The 18337-nt window shown below is 34.9% G+C and overlaps 1 protein-coding gene across 2 annotated transcripts in view; it reads left to right on the top strand.

Annotated features, from left to right (window-relative positions):
* The window catches only part of LOC150080666 (ubiquitin carboxyl-terminal hydrolase 3-like), a 267339-nt gene extending 254751 nt beyond the window's left edge, over positions 1-12588 (top strand). Inside the window, exons 14-15 of one of the 2 annotated variants that reach the window (XM_090381307.1) lie at positions 2739-2779; positions 12370-12588. In XM_090381307.1, coding sequence (XP_090237433.1) covers positions 2739-2779; positions 12370-12575 — 247 coding nt within the window. In that variant the 3' untranslated portion in view covers positions 12576-12588. Of the gene's footprint in view, positions 1-2738; positions 2780-10224; positions 10431-12369 lie in introns of those variants that run through there. The other variant, XM_090381308.1, reaches the window with a different exon arrangement.
* Positions 12589-18337: the final 5749 nt, after the last annotated feature.

Here is an 18337-nt window from a genome sequence, read left to right as displayed (position 1 = left end):
ATTGTCAATGATATATAGGAATTTTTCTAGAAGGGATAAGGAGGTGATTATTCCCTTGTATAAGGCAATGGTCAGGCCACACCTAGAGTACTGTATACAGGCCTGGAGGCCTCATTTCAGGAAGGATGTAGAGCTGCTGGAACGAGTACAGAGAAGGGCAACTAGATTGGTGAATGGGACAAAGGGGTTCTCTTACGAAGAAAGGCTTAAGTTTTGCAAATTACAGTGTCTGGAAACTAGGCACCAGCGGGGTGATCTGATAGAGGTGTACAAAGCCTTGAATGGTTTGAGCATGCTCAATGCTGATGGGATTCTTCCTCTAGCTCAGAAAAATCACCTGAGAGGGCATAAATTCAAATTGAGGAAAGACAGATGTAGGATAGATGTGCGGAAATTTGCCTTTAGCCAGCGGGTGGTTGGTGGGTGGAACAGACTTCCATCCCTTGTCGTGGAAGTTGATAGCCTAAATAAGTTTAAGGCTCAGCTGGACAGGTATTTCGAACGAACAGAGGGGTGAAGTGGAAGTGGTTATTTTTATTTATTTATGTTACTTTTTTTTTTTTTTTTTTTTGGCTGATGCTGCATAAGCTTGCTTTCTTGCATCAAATGCCTCTACTAATGCTAATGCTAAAAATAAAAATAATGAAGAAAGTAGTGATGATGAAGAAGTTGAAGAAAGACAGCAAGGCATGCTTTATCAAACCGACTTTACCGATGAGCTCATTTATTTCTTCAATCCAATGGCCAATATTGCACAAACTATTAACAAAGTCAGAAAAATTTGCAAGCTTTTTCGAAAATCACCTACCAAAAATGACATATTACAGAATTTTGTTAAAGCAAAATTTAATGGGAAAGAATATAAACTTATATTAGATTGCAAGACTAGATGGGATAGCACATTCTATATGATTGAGAGATTTTTGAAATTGAAAAATTGCATTCCAAATGCTCTATGTGCAGTAGTACTGTCAACTGAAGCTGTGTCTGACGATGACTGGAAAACACTTGAATTGCTATGTGAAACTTTGCGACCAGTTAAAATGATTCTGAAGGCTATAACATCAGAAGATACAGACTTACTTAAAGCAGTCTTCAATAGAATTTCTGCTTGCTTAGCTTGATACAACAGAAAACCCATTTGCTTTAAAGTTTCACCAAAGCCTTTTGCAGCATTACAATGCAAGACAAAATTGCCAAACTGTGGCTTTGATAAGCTATCTACACAACCCCAAAAAGTTTAGGAAAGAAGATTCAGGTTCAAGAACTTTTGATTTCCCAAGTAAGCAAGTTTTGAAAAAGCATGCTGAAGAGATTTATCAGAGATTATTTTCAAAACATTCCGAAGGAGTCTTAGCGTTGAATGAAGAAACTGAAAATAAACGAACTGTTCTTTTAAAAGAAAACGAAGACTCGTCTAGTTCCGATGTTGGAGATACACTCATGCGAGAGTATGATAGCGTAATAAAGAGATTAACTGAAGAGCCTTCAAAATATCCCAGTGAATTGGAAATCAGCAAAGAATTTAAAATTTTGGAGGCAACTAGCAGTAGAGGTGAAAAGCTGGAGAAAGTTTATAGAGCACTGCTGACCATTAAACCAACAAGTGTCCAATCTGAGAGAGTGTTTTTGATCACTGGTCTCTTTAACACAAAAATAAGGTCAAATCTATCAGGAAAAATGCTTAATATACTGTGTTTTTTAAAGGATCATTTTCAGAAAAAAGCTGAGCAATAAATAGTAAAGTACTTTCCCCAAGCTGTTTTTTTTTTCCACATTATTTTTATTTATTTATTATTATTATTATAGGGCTTATTATTTTTTTGTTTACTATACAAGAAGATAGTTTTTATTCAAAGGATTTGAATACAATTTGTAATTTTGTATAATCTCAAGCTGATTACTTTTTTGGAGAATTTTAATTTTTTTATTTTTTTACTATAAGAGGTGATAGATTTTGTTTAAAAGATTTGATTACGATTTGTACAATCTACCCAAGATTAAATAAATACCTTTGTTATAAGCTTTTAATTATTTTCCCTAAGTCTGAGAAAATTGGTTTTAAGAGTAAACTTCGGTTAAACTCGGTTTTGAAATTTCTCGGTTTTATGCAAGCCCTACATGATACGCATTATCCTTTGATTTCCGTAAGAACAATAACAAACAACTTGTAACTTTACTTGTTGATTATTATCGTGGAGGCACTCACTGGTTTGCAAACTGGACTTAAATTTCTTTAAACAGAAAAGAGCGATTCCTTTTCAATTTTAAAGTTAAAACGCCTTATTGAAATTGTTCAAAATAAATAAAGAGATGCAATGAAAAAGTCAACCCTTGGTACAGTTTTTTAAAATATGAAAGACTTGAAAGTAATGACTATAACGTACAAGAGTTTGTTCGCTAATATCTACTTTTTAGGAGTTGAAAGAATTTATTTTTTTTAAAACGAAAACTTTGTTTTCATTTTAAAAAAATTTTTATTCCTAAGACTTTCAATCCTAGCATAGTCAACCTTTATCCCCAGCCACATGTTATTAAGATAACATCTAGCAAATATATTTTGTGTCAAAATCTGGCCATACTAAAGTGGAGCATAACTGGTTAAAACATTCTTTGCCTTCTAATGTATGTCAATTCATAAAATAATTGGATTAGTTTACTTTTGAAATTTAATCAACATTAAATTAAAACATTATAACCACTTAATCAAGTTTTTATTACTTTTCTTTTTCTTTAAGTGCTGGCTCAGGGCATTATACTGCTTATGCAACTCATGAAGGTAAGCATCAATTGTTTTCCACAATAATATTTAGGAACTTTTAATGGAATTGTATTAATGCATTTAATGGACTGCATTTTATTTTTGATTTCATATTAATTCATTATATTATAAATTGGTTTTTACTTAGTGTAAAATAAGAACTTTCCAGAAATAAATTTTGCCATTTAACTGATATTTTGAAGGGATCGCTGATCACTATAATATCATATACAGTTGTGCACCCATATCCGCTGATTCAGTGATCCGCGTTTAACCACAGAAAAAAAAAAAAAAAACTTAACACATACTCCTCACATGTCCAATACAATGCTTCCCTTTATTTTTTATGATGTCATGTATGGTTTGGTCACCAACATTATAATGGTTCTTTAGAGATTTAATGGATGCACCGTTTTCAAAATTTTGAATAATTTCAAGTTTTTGTTTAATTTGAAAGCACAACTCTTGGGTTTGCCCATCATCCGACATCCCTGACATAAATAACAAAACAAAATTTGTCCTTTTGCGGTGCGACGGAACACAACAATCAACGCGCCTCACTAAATCAAACTAAATATTTGGTCTCAACAGTGGGGATTGCAAGATAATAGGTACACTAATCTCCCAATGATGACTTATAATGCTGTTTCTTGTCGCTTATTTACGACTTGCAAAATATCTGCTCTAGTTATTACAGTAATACCCCGAAGTTACGCGATAGGTGGGTCCGATGAAAATCGCGTAAGTCGGGGTAAAACTTTGCATATAAATACATATAAATTTTGCTTAATTGGGACCAAGGACTAACAAAAACACTAGTTTAGAAGAAAAATATTAATAAAATTGCAGTTCTTTATACATATTAATACAAAATATGTATTAAAAAAACAAATGACTTACATAAAAAGTTATTTCGATGTCGATGGCTTCATAAAATCTAACAAATTCGTCTGACGACACAGCGCGTTCTTTTTTTCATGCAGAATTTCTTCGTAGCAAGCTAATAATTTTTTTTATTCCTTGCTTTGTAGCTATAACGCGTTCTTCGTTGGAGTCTATGTTTTCTAAAATTTTTAAGCCCTTTTCAATTTTCAACCTGTCAAGTTTGCAATTGTCATGTGCTTTTCGCCGTTGCTTCATTTAGGCCTGTAGCACGTGCAATATCACATGGTCTTTCATTTCGCTCAAAGCGTTTCACAATTTCATATTTTTTCTCTATCGACAGAGGCGGACTTACCGGGGAAACCCCGGTGGGCCAGTGTGATTTTGGCCATATAAACCATAGTATGAGGTCACTATAAATTTTCCCGGGTAAGAATTTTTGATCCAGTCCGCCTCTGTTTATCGATAATTGCTTTTCTTTTTCTCTCTCTGAATCTGCAGTGTCTTCACCAGGACGCTTCCTTTTCACACCTTTTAATTAAGTATTTTACTCATTTTTAGGGAATAAAGCACAATTACAAAACGAGATGGAGGCACGCTTGATACGCATAAACAAAGCTGCGCGCATGTAGCAACTGAATAAACAACACCATAAAGGCAGAGATACGCTATTAACACCTCACATTTCTAGGGGTTACTACCATAAAACAATAAAAATCCAGTTGTGTTTCTGCTAGTGAAATCTGTTATAAACTGGTAGTAAACTCGATCTAATTGCATTTGCGATTATACCGATAGCTGGAATTGTGTTGGTTTTTACGTTATTATGGTGAAATGTGTCTCCCCTTCACTGATATAAAAAACATAAAAGCAGCAAAGTTGAATTTTGTTCATCTTTCGCTCTCATTCTCCGCCGTCGCACCGTATATCGATAACATATGAAAAACGACCTTGAAGATAGTGGGCGGCAGCGTTGCCAAACGAAAAAATCAAGAACCGCGTAACTCCGAGTTCGCGTAAGTCAGGGTATTACTGTACTTGAATTTTATGATTTCTGGTTGTTGTTGTTTTTTTTAAATTTGGAGTCTTGAAGTATCCTGGTTAATCCAATCCCGGTAAATAAAGTCTGCTGTACTTTATTATTACTGTATTTATTGTTGGTAATGTCTTAATGTGTGTTTAATTTATCAATTAAACTTTATTATACATATGTATGTACAAGAAAATCACATTATATATGGGGTCAGCAGGTGTTCGCTTATATCTGCGGTTTCAGCCATCCAGGTCTTGGAATGTATCCCCTGTGGATACGGGGGGGGGGGGGCGGTCTTACTGTATATTATAATTATTGTAAATACAGAAAATAAAAAGTAATAGAAATAATAAAAATACTATACAAATTTTCACCAGATCAACATGATTCAGTTCAGCATAATATCATGATCACTTTCCTTATAGTAATCACTGTCTTCTTAACCATCCCTAAATTGGAGATGGCGCTCGGAGTTCTCAGTTTCAATCTCAATGATTTCCATTCTCTCTCTCTCTCTCTGTCAAATTCATCTTTAGCCTCTATCGATCTCCCAATTTTACTAATCACTTGAACTCTTTGACTTCCTTTCTTTGAAACTTGATTTTCTTCAATACAATTTTCCTTGGTGATTTTAATGTTTATAACTCCAGCTGGATTCAGTTTTTTAGTTACATGGACCCAGCTGGTCGAGATGTTGAAACTTCTGCAATTACTAATGACTAATTTTACTAATTCCTGTCCTAAAGCTGGCTTTAGGACAGGATTCTCAACTATGGATCACCTTCACGTAATATCACAGCTAATGGAGAAAGCAAATGAATATAAAACACCATTATGCCTGGCATTTGTGGATTATGAAAAGGCATTTAACTCCATACAGCATAAGGCAATGTTTCGGGCACTGGAAAGACAAAGCATAGATACCCCATATATTATGATTTTGAAGAAAATATATGAGAGTGCTACCTCCTTTATTAGACTAGACAAAGACAGTAGGAAATTTAAAATCGAGAAAGGAGTTTGACAAGGAGACACAATATCTCCGAAGCTGTTTACTGCTGTTTCCATTTCCTTCTCAATTTCTTCTGCTACAATGCTACCAATCTCAAAAAGAATAGCATTGTGATCACTAGTTGTCAAGTCTTCTATAACTCTCCAGTTATGAACTCTACTATAAGTAGAGATTGTACTCATAGTAAAATCTATGAAAGACTCCCTGTGTATAGTTGAGTATGTAGGCCAGTGTCCTGGCACATTCATCACCACCAATCCTGAGGCAGAAAGAAAATCCTCAAGAATTCACCTCTCTCAGACTTCCTTCCACCCCAGAGCAGGGATTTCGAATTTGAGTCAAGAGCAACAATCAAATTATTAGGCTAAACAACGTGACATACCCTTTCTAATTTATTTAAATGTACTTCTATATCCTCGGAGGGTGGGAAGTATAAGGAGACAAAATATATTACTCTAAAACTCCCAATAAACTCACAACAGACAATACTATCACAGAAAGATGAGTCAACTTAATAACTATACTAGTCTTACATTTCTTACTATGGTTGAAGTCTTTGGATGTTTCCCTTCCTATATCACACGATAACTTATCAGGTATCCCCTTACACCACCCAACACCTCATAAGGTTCTCGGACTAATGCAATACCAAAATTTTTTCTTTCCATTTCGTATGCCAGTTGTGCAGCAACAGCTTTCGATCTTTGTGCATTTAACTGTACTACTCGTAATTCACTAGCCATAATTTATTTTCAATTTATATTGCTCCAATGCTCTTACATACTCCTGACATACCTTGTCAACTGTGACATGGTTCATCTCCCTTCTTTTTATCTTACAATTATTACAAACTGGTGTCTCATTTTTCCGAGAACATCCCCTATATGAGTGGCCTGCTTCTGCACAGTGACCACTAATAACAGTTCTTTGACAGTACTTGAAATATGTCTGTAACTCAGAGATTTATAGTATTGTACTACAGAATATATTTCTCGACACTTAATATGCCATCCAAGAGGCAAATAATCTCGTTCCTTTACCTATGATCTTTCAGACTTTTGATCAGACTTCCAGCACCCACTTGACCCATTGCCTAAGGTTAGTTATAGATTTATTTACTGACACAATCTCAACATTTTCTTTAAACACTTTTTTAGAAATTCCATTATCTTTACAGTTTTTTATCCACAATTGCTCCATAAATTCTTCTTGATTCATGTCCTTTTCAATGTCAAATAACACCATTCGAGGATGAATTGTTCTCAGAACACTGAACTTTAAACCAACTTCTTGCAACCCTGATTCTGTTAATGTCATCATCTCCCTTGGCCTCCACAATCTCTGACAGTTCTTATATTTTTAACCTTTACGTCTTTCAGTAACGGTTTCACCTCCTTTAACAATTCCTTTTTCACTTCCTCACTTGTTTTAAATCTCTCATTTGCACCATTTATCAGAATAATTTTTGGAGTTTTCTTTATTCCTTTGGTGCTTTGTGTACAATAACTTTTCACTTCACATGCACTTTTCTCCAATCTCTCCTTTAACAGCAAGTTCTCCATGTACACATCAATTGCTTTGGTTTCTAAAATGTCCCACATTTCCAAAATTATCTTCATTACGGCCATTGTGATTCGACTATATTTATCAAACAAATAGGCTTTTAAACATTCTCTAATTTCCTTTACATGCTCAAATTCTATGTGTTTTGATCTTTCCTTGCTATGATTGCCTCTTTTCTTCTTGTATACACCTCCAATTTATTTATTAGGATATATATAGGACTTATCTTTTTTGGGGCTATTGCTTGATCTTGCTTTCCTCTTTTTAGATTTGGCCATTTCACCACTTTTTGATTGCATATCCTTAGGAGTTGATTGTGAAGCCTAAGGCAGGCCCAAGAGAGACGATGACGATGACACAGAACCCTTAGGTGGTGGAGTTCTTGGAATTGTTTTGCCAGAAAACACTTCCACTTCTGCTAAATCTTGTACCTGTGGCAAAATTTCTGTTGATGGCTATTGATGTAGCCAATAAGGTGAAATCACATTGTCAATGAAATAAATTTTATTCAAAATATCAATACCTTCACAGTGAAATTAAAGTTTTAAACCGGCCACAGTACCATAACCTTTTAACATTATCCTGAAATCGAAGCACCGTTGCGTATTGTGGATTCAGTGTGAAAAAAGTTTTAAGTATTTTCTTACAGCAAAATGAGCTGAACCAAGTGATATCCTGAATTCCCATAGAGATTTGTTTGGAGATTGCAAAATTGTTTGTCTAATGCTTTCTGAGGTGCCATCTGTAGGAACACTCCTTGTTTCATGTTCTTTATTCCCAATTGACCCACACTTGCAAAACTTTTTTATTATCTTATAAATTGCAGCTTTGCATGGATGGTTAGTGTTCGGTAATTTTTCAACAATTTTTTTCTGACATTCACTATAAAAAAACACCTTGCTCAATGGTACATGGCATGACATTTATTCACCAATAATGACATGTGCAACTTCAAACACAGATTGTGACAAACTGAATACTTAAAGTGCAACTGTCACTTTCTCCAGTTACATAAAATCCCTTCACTAGTGCCCTCACACAGTTGCACCGACAATTATTTTTTGGTAGCATTGTACTTGATACAAATACCTTTTGAAACGAACACCCTGTACAAAAGAAAAAGGAATATTTGTATGCAGCAAATGTAAATGTTAAACAAAATTAGCATTTTCCTTTATATACAATCTGAAACAAAGGTTTAAAGCTAACATGTTTCAAAAAACAAAAATGAAATTTATTCCTAGTGACCACCTTAATGTGTTTGTAAATTTTAGTGTATTGCTGAATGCATATTTCCTTGTATAAGTATACAAATATTGGTGAAAAATAAAAGTTAAAGTAACTTAATTTTCTGAAAACCTGCACCTTTATTGCATTCACAGTTATCACCTTAGATCTGTTTTAATATAAGAAAATCAGTTAAGAAACTTGGCTTCTAGTTTCTTAACTGTGTTTTGAAATAGAACCCAATGCAAACAGTTTAACATATTTTGAGAAATATCTTTATCTAATTTTTGGCTAAAGAGAGCTTGTGAGCCAAAGAATTAATTAAGAATTAATTAAGCTGTTCATAGCAGATATTGTTGCACCACCTATACTTTAAATTTATTTTAAAGAGGAAAGGCTACAATAGTTTTTTTATTTTTTGGCTGATGCTGTATAAGCTTGTTTTCTTGCATCATATGCCTCTACTAATGATAATATTATGACCTTTCTAGATCCCCAGATGTTTTTGTTAAATTATAATTTATCATATATAACTATTAACTCTCCTAAAACTAAACCATACTTGGGCAAAGAGATACCCAAGTATGGTTTATATGCAAATATATGCACACTCCTAGTCAATACCCAAAAAAAAAAATTGACACTTGAGGAAGAATCAAAAAATAGTCCTCACCAAACCGTAATTATACACTAGGCCAGGGGTCGGCAACCTTTTTTTGAGTGGAGCCATTTTTGATCTAATTAAAAAAAAAGAGAGAGAGAATCTGAAAAGCCACACCTCAGCTCAAGCTGAAGTATGGCTCTTAGGATTCTCTTAAAAAATATTCCATTTCCTAAAAAATTCTCCCCCCAGCTCAAGCTGGGGGGAGAATTTTTTAGGAAATGGAATAGAGTGGGAAGGTGTTTTATTAAAAAAATATATATATTTTGAATTTGGTCTTGCTTTTTCAACTCGTGTTGCCGTCCATTTGTGTAGAATTGCAATGGCAACCTTTTGCCTTTCCAAATACTCAATTTCAGTTTTAAGGCACTTTAGTCTTGCACTCCACGTCCTTGATTTGAAGTCCTCTAACCCCATTTCAAATTGTGCTTCATGTGGGCTAAAATTTAAAGAGCTGATCATCCAGTTACATATGATCATCCAGTTACATATTCAAAGAGCCGCATGTGGCTTGCAAGCCACAAGTTACCAACCCCTACACTAGGCCCTTATGAGGCCAATGCTTGTCAGATTGGTGCCTCTGTAGCCAGGTGGGCAGGAGCAGCAGTGAGTAGCACACGTTCTTGATTAGACCGGGGTTCGAGCCCATGACCACCAAATACGGAGGATGCGGAAAGTCTAGGGAATGACCACTGCATATCCCCGGAGCAATATGGCCTTAGTTGCTAATGCTCCTAAAAACCAAATAACGACAACGACAACAACAACGGCTTGTCAGATTAATGAGCAGTATTTGCCTCCACTTGGCTTTGTCATCCTCCCTTGCCACATTGCTGCCAGCAGTGTCATAACTAGTAATACCTCCTAACTTCAAACAATCACATCAGCATATTTTCAGTGAAAGTTTAATGTACATAAAACTTTTGAAATGACTTTCAGAGTATCTTATATATGCATGTAAATATACTTCATCAGTAAGATGTTTGATTGCCAAAAATGGATGATAAAATTTATTTTAGCAGTTTTTTTAACAGCATTATATGTGCACTTTCTGATGTATTTTATTTTTATATATGTACATTTAGGTTGTTGGCATCATTTCAATGATAGTACAGTGACAGTCACAGATGAAAGTACAGTGTCAAAATCTAAGGCCTACATCCTCTTTTACATACGTAGAGAACTGAACCTAACTCCTTTTAGTTTGTAATTAACAGTGATGTCAAAAAGGCAACATTCAGTTACAACGTTCAATACCTTGCAAGTTGAAGATTGTACAGGATGAAGCTGAAACTATGTTCATTTATTGAACTAATAGTTCTGGTGATCTTGGTGATGGTGAAAAATAAATTTAAAAAAAAGACATGTTTTTCTATGGAATTTTGATACTCACTGAAGAAGGGGAACTGTGGTATTGAATTGTTAGTTACTTCCAGTTTCATTAACTTATAACAAGGAAAGAACACCACGACTTTTTATATGACTCAAGTGTTCAACAGTCCCTCTGTACTTTTATAGGTTTTGTGGCTAAATAACATTAGGCACAATTGTTTATTGTCATTATCAACCAGATCAGTCATTCTAATGAGCAGATCATCTGAACACGGGTTATCCAGTATTCCTCACTGCTTCTTACATTTTCAGTAAAAACATGCAATGTAATTATTATTTCATTTTTATAAACCAATATAATGTATAGTAACTTAATTCTGCATATGCTATTGATGTGCCAGTCTTTAGGATAAATTTATATACAGGTACAAAGTCCCAAAAGCAGCTGGTAATTTCAGGACTTGGAGGTTGCCTTTTTTAGATCATAAATCACATGGTGTGAATTATCACAAATACATTTCACATACAGTAAAATCTCATTGCAATGAATGTCATTTTAACAGAATTTTCACTATAATTAAAAGTGTTTTTAGGTCCCAGTTAACTTACCATATTATTAATCCTTTTTGGCAAAAAATTCAGTACAGTGAATTATTTTCGAAGTCCACCTGTGCCTAAATGTAGTGTTTCAAAAGAAAAGAAAAATTTTTTGTAAAAATTTGAATTGCACTGGGTAGTCCAGATTTTAAATACTGTTTTAAACACCCTCTATGTTTTCCACATTTTTAAATAAATCATATGCTTAAAATCCCCCCCCCCAAAAAAAAAACATTAGCATCAACTTCCAGATTAAAAATATACATGATTACTGTATCATGTATAGTTTTCATACATTATTTTCAGTAATCTACTTTCTTTTTAGACTTCTGATCTCTCTTGGCAGAAGTACATTACATATATTGCTTCCTCTGCATCAAAAAATTGGGTTTTCTCTTGGCATTACTTTTCTTCCAAACAGCTGTTCGCTCTATACAAATTGCAACTCCGCCCTACCATGGAATATTGTTCCCATATCTGAGGCAGTCCCCCAAAACCTCTCTCAGGCTTCTGAGTTCCATTCAAAAGCAGTCAGTTTGGTTAATTAATGACTCATCTCTAATAGTCACTCTCCATCTCATAGATGTTCTGTTTCTGCTGCATACCTTTTCTATAGATACTTTCCATGAGCACTGTTCTTCTGAATTGGCTTCTATAATTCTTGCTGTCTAAAGCAGTCCAAACATGTGCCACAACCAGTCATCATCCTTTTACTATCCAGCTTACTGTCTTCCTCATTTATTCATTCAGCTTCCGTTTTCTGGAACAACCTTCCTTCATGCATATTTCCTGAAAATTACAATCTACGGAAGTTCAAGTCTAATGTCAACAAATATCTTCTTTCATCTTCTCAACCTCCGACCCCTGCACAGTACTAAGTACTATAAGTTCTAATACCTCTTGTGTTTGGGGTTTTCAAAAAAAAAAGTAATTCTCATTTGCTCATTTCTCGCAAGAACTGAGTAATGAGAAAGCTGCATTATTATTATCTTTCTTTCTTTCTTGTCATGATTATCTTTCTTTCTCAATTTCTCCGGTGGTCTTTTTGTAATTGTTCACTAAATGAATGTTTATTAGTGTCAGTCAAACTCCATAAAGTATATCTCCTGTTGATAAAGTGAGAGCTATTTTTATTCAAACCTGTATATCATAAAAAGTAGAAAAGTATTTAATGCTTCTTCCTAAGTGTGATTATTATCCTTTGGGCCATTGAATTTGATTGTTATTAGCAAAAGTTATGCAGATTTTTTCATTCTCTTTTAGTCAACTGTCAAATTTTCATTTCATGCTGGCATACACAGGGTACTGTGCTACACAAACAGAGTACACAGTGCGGAGATGTGGAGGAAACCCCTGGTGCCGTCTGACAACCAACACACTTTGCACTTGTCAAATTTTCATAGTACTACACCACAGTGGTACAACACCAGTCAAGCTCTACCAGGAAGACAGTGTGGCCCCAAATAAAAATGCATTGATTTGGCACTATTCATCCAAGATTTTCTAATGTGAAAACCTAAGTAATTATTAATTCAATCCCCCTAATAAAACTTACAGGCCAGTTTGGGATATTGTTCCTGTATATATATATATATATAATGATTGGATGACCAATAAAACAGTATTTTTTGCTTCAATTTGAAACTTAGAATTTAGGTACCATTTAGCATATTCACAAATTATGTAATGCAAGGATAGGTCATCCAAAATGTTATAAAGCATTTTGGGGAGAGCAGGGTTCAAACAAATGCCATGCAACAGTTTTTTTTTTTTTTTTATGAAAATGATCTGATTTGAGTTGGAATATATGAGCTTTCATAAAAGGTAAGTTCCTCTGTCTCACCATTTATTGTGGTCTGTTGTTAATGAAGAAGCTGATTATAAGACTGCCAGAAGCATTTTGTGAATATGGCTTATATTATAAACCAACTGTTTAGTATTTTCATATTTGATGATAATAATAATAAAAAAAACTGTTAAACATGATTATGATTAACACTAGTTGACTTGTCCTGACATTGTTTCATACTGTATATATTAGTTTGATATTCAGATGCGTTCAAGAATTGATAAAATTGGCATTGCATGCTAATAAATGAAGTCCATACTTTTCAACATGAAATTCACTTTGATCTGTTTCAAGTTATAAACAGTGAATGGATATAAATGTGTAATTGTGTTGAAAATTGATATTTTGTTATTCTTTTGTGAAAATATTATTAAGAAAAATTTCACTAGTGCTGGTTTAGAAAAACTAATTGTATCGTAAAAAAGATAGTATTGTATAAATTAAAATTTTCATATAGCTTCTAAATGGTACCACATAAGTAGCCAGTGTGGTACAGGAATAATGCCTATACTTTAGCCAGGTCCTACCATTGTTTGCCGCATAATGGCCTTTAGCTGCCATTGCATCGTAAAACCTCTAACAACAACAACAACTTTAGCCAGGAATTGGGGGGTTGCACTGAGCCCATTTAAGGGAAGGCTGGTGAGGATGGTCCCCACTCCCAGGGTCCATGCTAGTTCTTAGCACAACAGACAGTAACAGCATACACCTGGAAGGTCTCCATGGATACATATTTGTAAATGTAACCTAAATTCAAATAATCATCATATAAAAAATCAAAGCAGGCAATACTGGAGCAGTCACTCATCTGTAGTGTTAGTTACATCTACAAAATGCAGATACAAAGAACCTCTTTTACAGATATGTTCCAAGAGATAATAAATATTGAATAAGCAAGTGCCTTTATTCCTGTTCCACACAGACTTCTTTATAATAATTCATATTTATATTCTTACTTGTTTAAAGTAGGTTTAATCAGCTCTCAAAGGTTATTCTGGGTATTAGTCAAATAAATTCTCTGCTTCCCTCTGAGATTTTCAATTGTTCCCTAACTCATGGTGGTTGACTTGTCAGTGTAGTATTATTTAAAAAAAAAAATCTTATAAAAGAAATTTGTAAGAGAAACTCATTAAACACTAACACCAGTGCTGTGTTAGTATTTAACAGAAAAGTTTTTCTCAATTGTTTATTTATTGTATTATTATATGAAATTAAGAAACCTGATGTGCATACAGCGTAAGATACAAAAGTTAGTGGGGTTGAGACTGGTTATGTAATATTAGAGAACTCAAAAGTGTTGCTATGAATCATTACAAGGAATGCTTATAAAAAGTTTAAAATTGCATCACATAATTTGTGAATATGTCATGCAGCTTTGTTTGGAATGAGTATAGCAAATATAAGAATTCAACACAATGTAGATTTTCTTGGGCTGCATTCCATTCTAGGGCTGTAGCACGTTGTTATTATTATCATTATCATCATCATCATCATTAATTCCCCCCCTCAGCCCTCTCCACCAAAATACATATGCATTTAAAAATTAGATTTTGTTGTCCTGATTTCCCCCACATCACTACCAAAAAAAAAATTTACAAAAGAGTGCCACAACAGCCTGCAAAAAGGAAATTTGTCCAACTTTTTATGAGATTTTTTTCTTTATTAAGAAAAAGAATATATTATGCATATAAAAAAAATTGAACCTACATTTGTTTACTTATGTCAAATGTATATAACTACTGTGTAAATAGCCCCACATTGTTATTCACTCATGCGAGTGTCTTAAAATAAACCGGGGAACCTAAAATATTTGCCTGTGTCGTATTTTTCTATGTTTAAATAACACTCTACAAGTTCACTTTCTTTAATGCTAGAAAATACTCCATATATGGAAAAATTTTTTTTTTTTTTTTTTTTTTTGTAGTATTTGTGATTTTAGTGAAATGACCATCGCATTTTTTCTTTGATTTCTTTGGTAGGGAAGAGCATAGAGTCTGGTTAAGGATGCAATTCAGGACCATCTCAACAAGAAAAGTATCTTGAATAGATCCTGGCATGCATGGGTTCATTAAGAGTAGTAAACCATGTTTGACCAATCTGATAAATTGTGATGTTTATTTATTTATAGTATACAAAATTATGGACAAACTGTTTTTCACTTGAATCCATCCCTAATTGGTGGCGTAACAGTAACTAACCTGACTGTGGTAAATATTTAGACCTTCGGTACCACTCCATACTTCGACTAAAAGTCAGGAAGATGGCAATGATTGGCAAGTGCCACTCAGTTTTCCCCTGTCCTCCTAGGTTGACATTCTTAGGGTATTTATCACCCCCACTTGTCACTGTTTTAAAATTGGGAACTAATTTTCCGATTTTAAAACAGCTGGATGGGGGATAAACACCGTACCTAAGCTAAGCACCCCATCTTTGACAACACAAAACAGTCGGAAACAAAACCCTTCAAATAATCACCCAATCACAGAACTCGACTATACAATCACTCCATTCTACAACCACACCCACTGCACAGAGACAAGTGGTATTCAAATAATATATTTTAGCCCTAACCATTTTTACATAGTTCAAAATGAAAGTGTACTAAAAACTACATTTTATCATCTTTAATAATAACCTATGAAACTGATTCTAATATAAATTAACAATAAATTACTCACAGGACTACATCTTCCTTGATGTGAAATAGTAGGCAGAGCTAGACCTGTGCATCACTTTGTGTCGCAAAGATCCATGGGTAAGAGCCTCTTGAAAGCTAACTGGGAAGTTAGTGAGCTCCTCATAATATCGCTCCTGTATGCACAAATGTTCATTAAGTGTATTCCATCCCTGTAGAATCAATCTCTCCTGTTAATAAGTTCAAGTCAATGTTGAAAAGAGTCACTAGTTACAGTTAAAACTTAAATGGTCTGCAATTCTGCTCAGACACAATAGAAGGCAGTATATGAAGAGAACCTTGTCAATCAATTTGGCCCTGGAGAGATTGTTCAAGGCTCGTGGGGTAGAATTTTTCATAGTCTGGTCTATACTTGTTAAAAAAAAATTGAACCTGCAGTTAAGAAGGCTGCAGCTCTCCTACTCTTAATATCAAATGAGTTCAGCGATATCAGATTTTGTACATATCTTGTTTAAATATTCAGAAATGTAGAAAAATCATCTATTTGTGGGTATCTTCCTTTCTTAGGTCCCATGGAACACTTGGTTGTTTTGCGAGAAAATATGAAGTGGTAGTTATTTCTCCAACCAGAAGCGACCCCAGGTCTATCAGCCCCCCGTGTGATATTTTTTGGTCTCCCCTCTGTGACTTTAAATTTACAGTAAATCAGTGAATTAAATCAGCCTTTCCCATCTGAAGAACAAGAGTAACACTGATTAACGGAGCTCAGTATCGGGTGTTTTTTATACCATGTCCCAACCCGTGCTGTAGTTCACCTGTAGTTGCTTTGATTTGCATAATGACTCGCTGGTCATAATGTTTTGGCTCATCAGTGTATATTATTAGTTTTTACCTATTCTATCCATTTGAATAATTTTAAATAAAAGTCTATCAGAATTTCTTACTTTGCCAGCCTCCTACTTGCCAAATGTTTCATTAGTTCAAACTGTACATTCTGGCAAGAGGCACCATCAACATTTCATTTGTACCTGAAGTTATCTAATTAATTGTCCAATAGCAGGATGCCAATTAAGATATCCTGGATCCAGTGATTTTTTTGGTGAATTGTAGTCTCTTGGTCAACATCGTCCTCAGATGTACTGACTATTTCTGGAGGTAGGGGTTGAGATAAGGGTGTTCTTCTGGTATTTGGAGTTTTCTTGTTTTTTCAGGTTGTCTTCTGTTGTCTTTTTAAATATATTAGGGTATTGTTGGTTAAATTCAACCCCCTTGTTTTCTGTTTAGAGAAGTGGCCTCAAACATTTTTATAAAGAATGCTTCCTTAAATTTTCTTTTGTTGTACTGGTAGTCTGTAGAAAGGACTGTAGTATTATCGAACTGCCATAAGTCCCAGCATTGGAATGCGTGCAGGGTTGTGTCCGATTTTTGTATCCTCTCACGTAATACAAAGAAGTATAAGCTAAAGGTTATGATGATTTATGCACCAACGTCAAGCCATGATGATGAAGAGATTGAAGAAATGCACACCAAAATTGAGTCTTCTGGATGAACAGAAAATTCACTACACTATCATTATAGGGAATTCAATGCTAAGGTTGGAAAGAGACAAAACAGCGTAGAACGGGGAACTATAGTAAATTTTGGAATTGGTGAAAGAAATGAAAGAGGGGAAAGACTTGTGGAATTTGCAGAATCTAGAGGAATGTCAGTAAAACACTTTTTTTCAAGAAAAGGGTGAACAGAAAGTGGACATGGAAGAGCCCAAATGGATTAACAACTAATGAAATCGACTTCATCCTCACTAACAGAAGATATATCATGAATCAGGTACGGGACATGTCTTGCCAAAGAGAGCTTGAAGGGCAGGGTGGATGCCCTCAAAGAATCTTAATTGAGGGGCCCATCAAGCTCTCAGCTGCCGACATCAACGCCAGAGCTTGTACTTGATCATCATGCAACACAGCGGCAACCCCCAAGGCAGAATGCACTGGTCCCACAGGAACTAGCAGTTGTTGGTGACTATTGTCAGGGAAACGGGGAACATGATATGTAAAAAGGATAGGTGGAACAGGACCAGGATATTTTGCCAGGGGCAAAGGATGATGTAGAGCAGATATCTTTTTTAAGGGCACAAAGGGTGATATTGTTGTACACGAAGAGTAGGAGACCGACAGAATAACTTAACAGGTAGAGGTCACTGTTGAAAAAAAAGTCGTGAATTAGAGTTGAATTTGAAATTGTCTGCAATACTGCCCAGACACGATAGAAGGGAGTATATGATGAGAGTCGTCGATCAATTCAGCCCTGGAAAGATTGTGCAAGGCTCAAGGGGTAGAATTTTTTTCAGCCTGGTCTGTACTTGTTAACAGGAGCGACTGCTTCTACAAGGATGGGATACAATTAAATAGAAAGGGTGCAAGAATATTTGCTGATGCTCTCGAGGCAGTGTTAGGTTGCTCAGAAAACTACTAGCTTGGGGGGGATACAGGGACTAATAGATTAACAGTAGCCATGGCAGAGGTGAAAGTGATTCTTGCACTGCTTCTATTGGAATGAGCAGAAGCCTGGAACACAAGATGCAGGGTATTTCAGAGCCTGCTGGGAGTCATTGCAGTACAAGTAAACACATGGGTTGTGTTAGGGTAGCTAATAATAGGAACAGGTGCATGAAACTCCTATTTACACCAATGCTAGGAGTTTGGTAAATAAATTTGATGAATTTGAGGTATTGCTCAGAACAAAGGCAAATATTGTTAGGATATAAGGAAATAAAGCAAAAGGCTCA

This window comes from Mastigoproctus giganteus, chromosome 9, assembly GCF_048544385.1.
Source record: "Mastigoproctus giganteus isolate SK-2022 chromosome 9, ASM4854438v1, whole genome shotgun sequence".
NCBI lineage: Eukaryota > Metazoa > Arthropoda > Arachnida > Uropygi > Thelyphonidae > Mastigoproctus > Mastigoproctus giganteus.
Note: the sequence above shows the minus strand (reverse complement) of the source record. Positions and strands in the feature narration are given on the sequence as shown.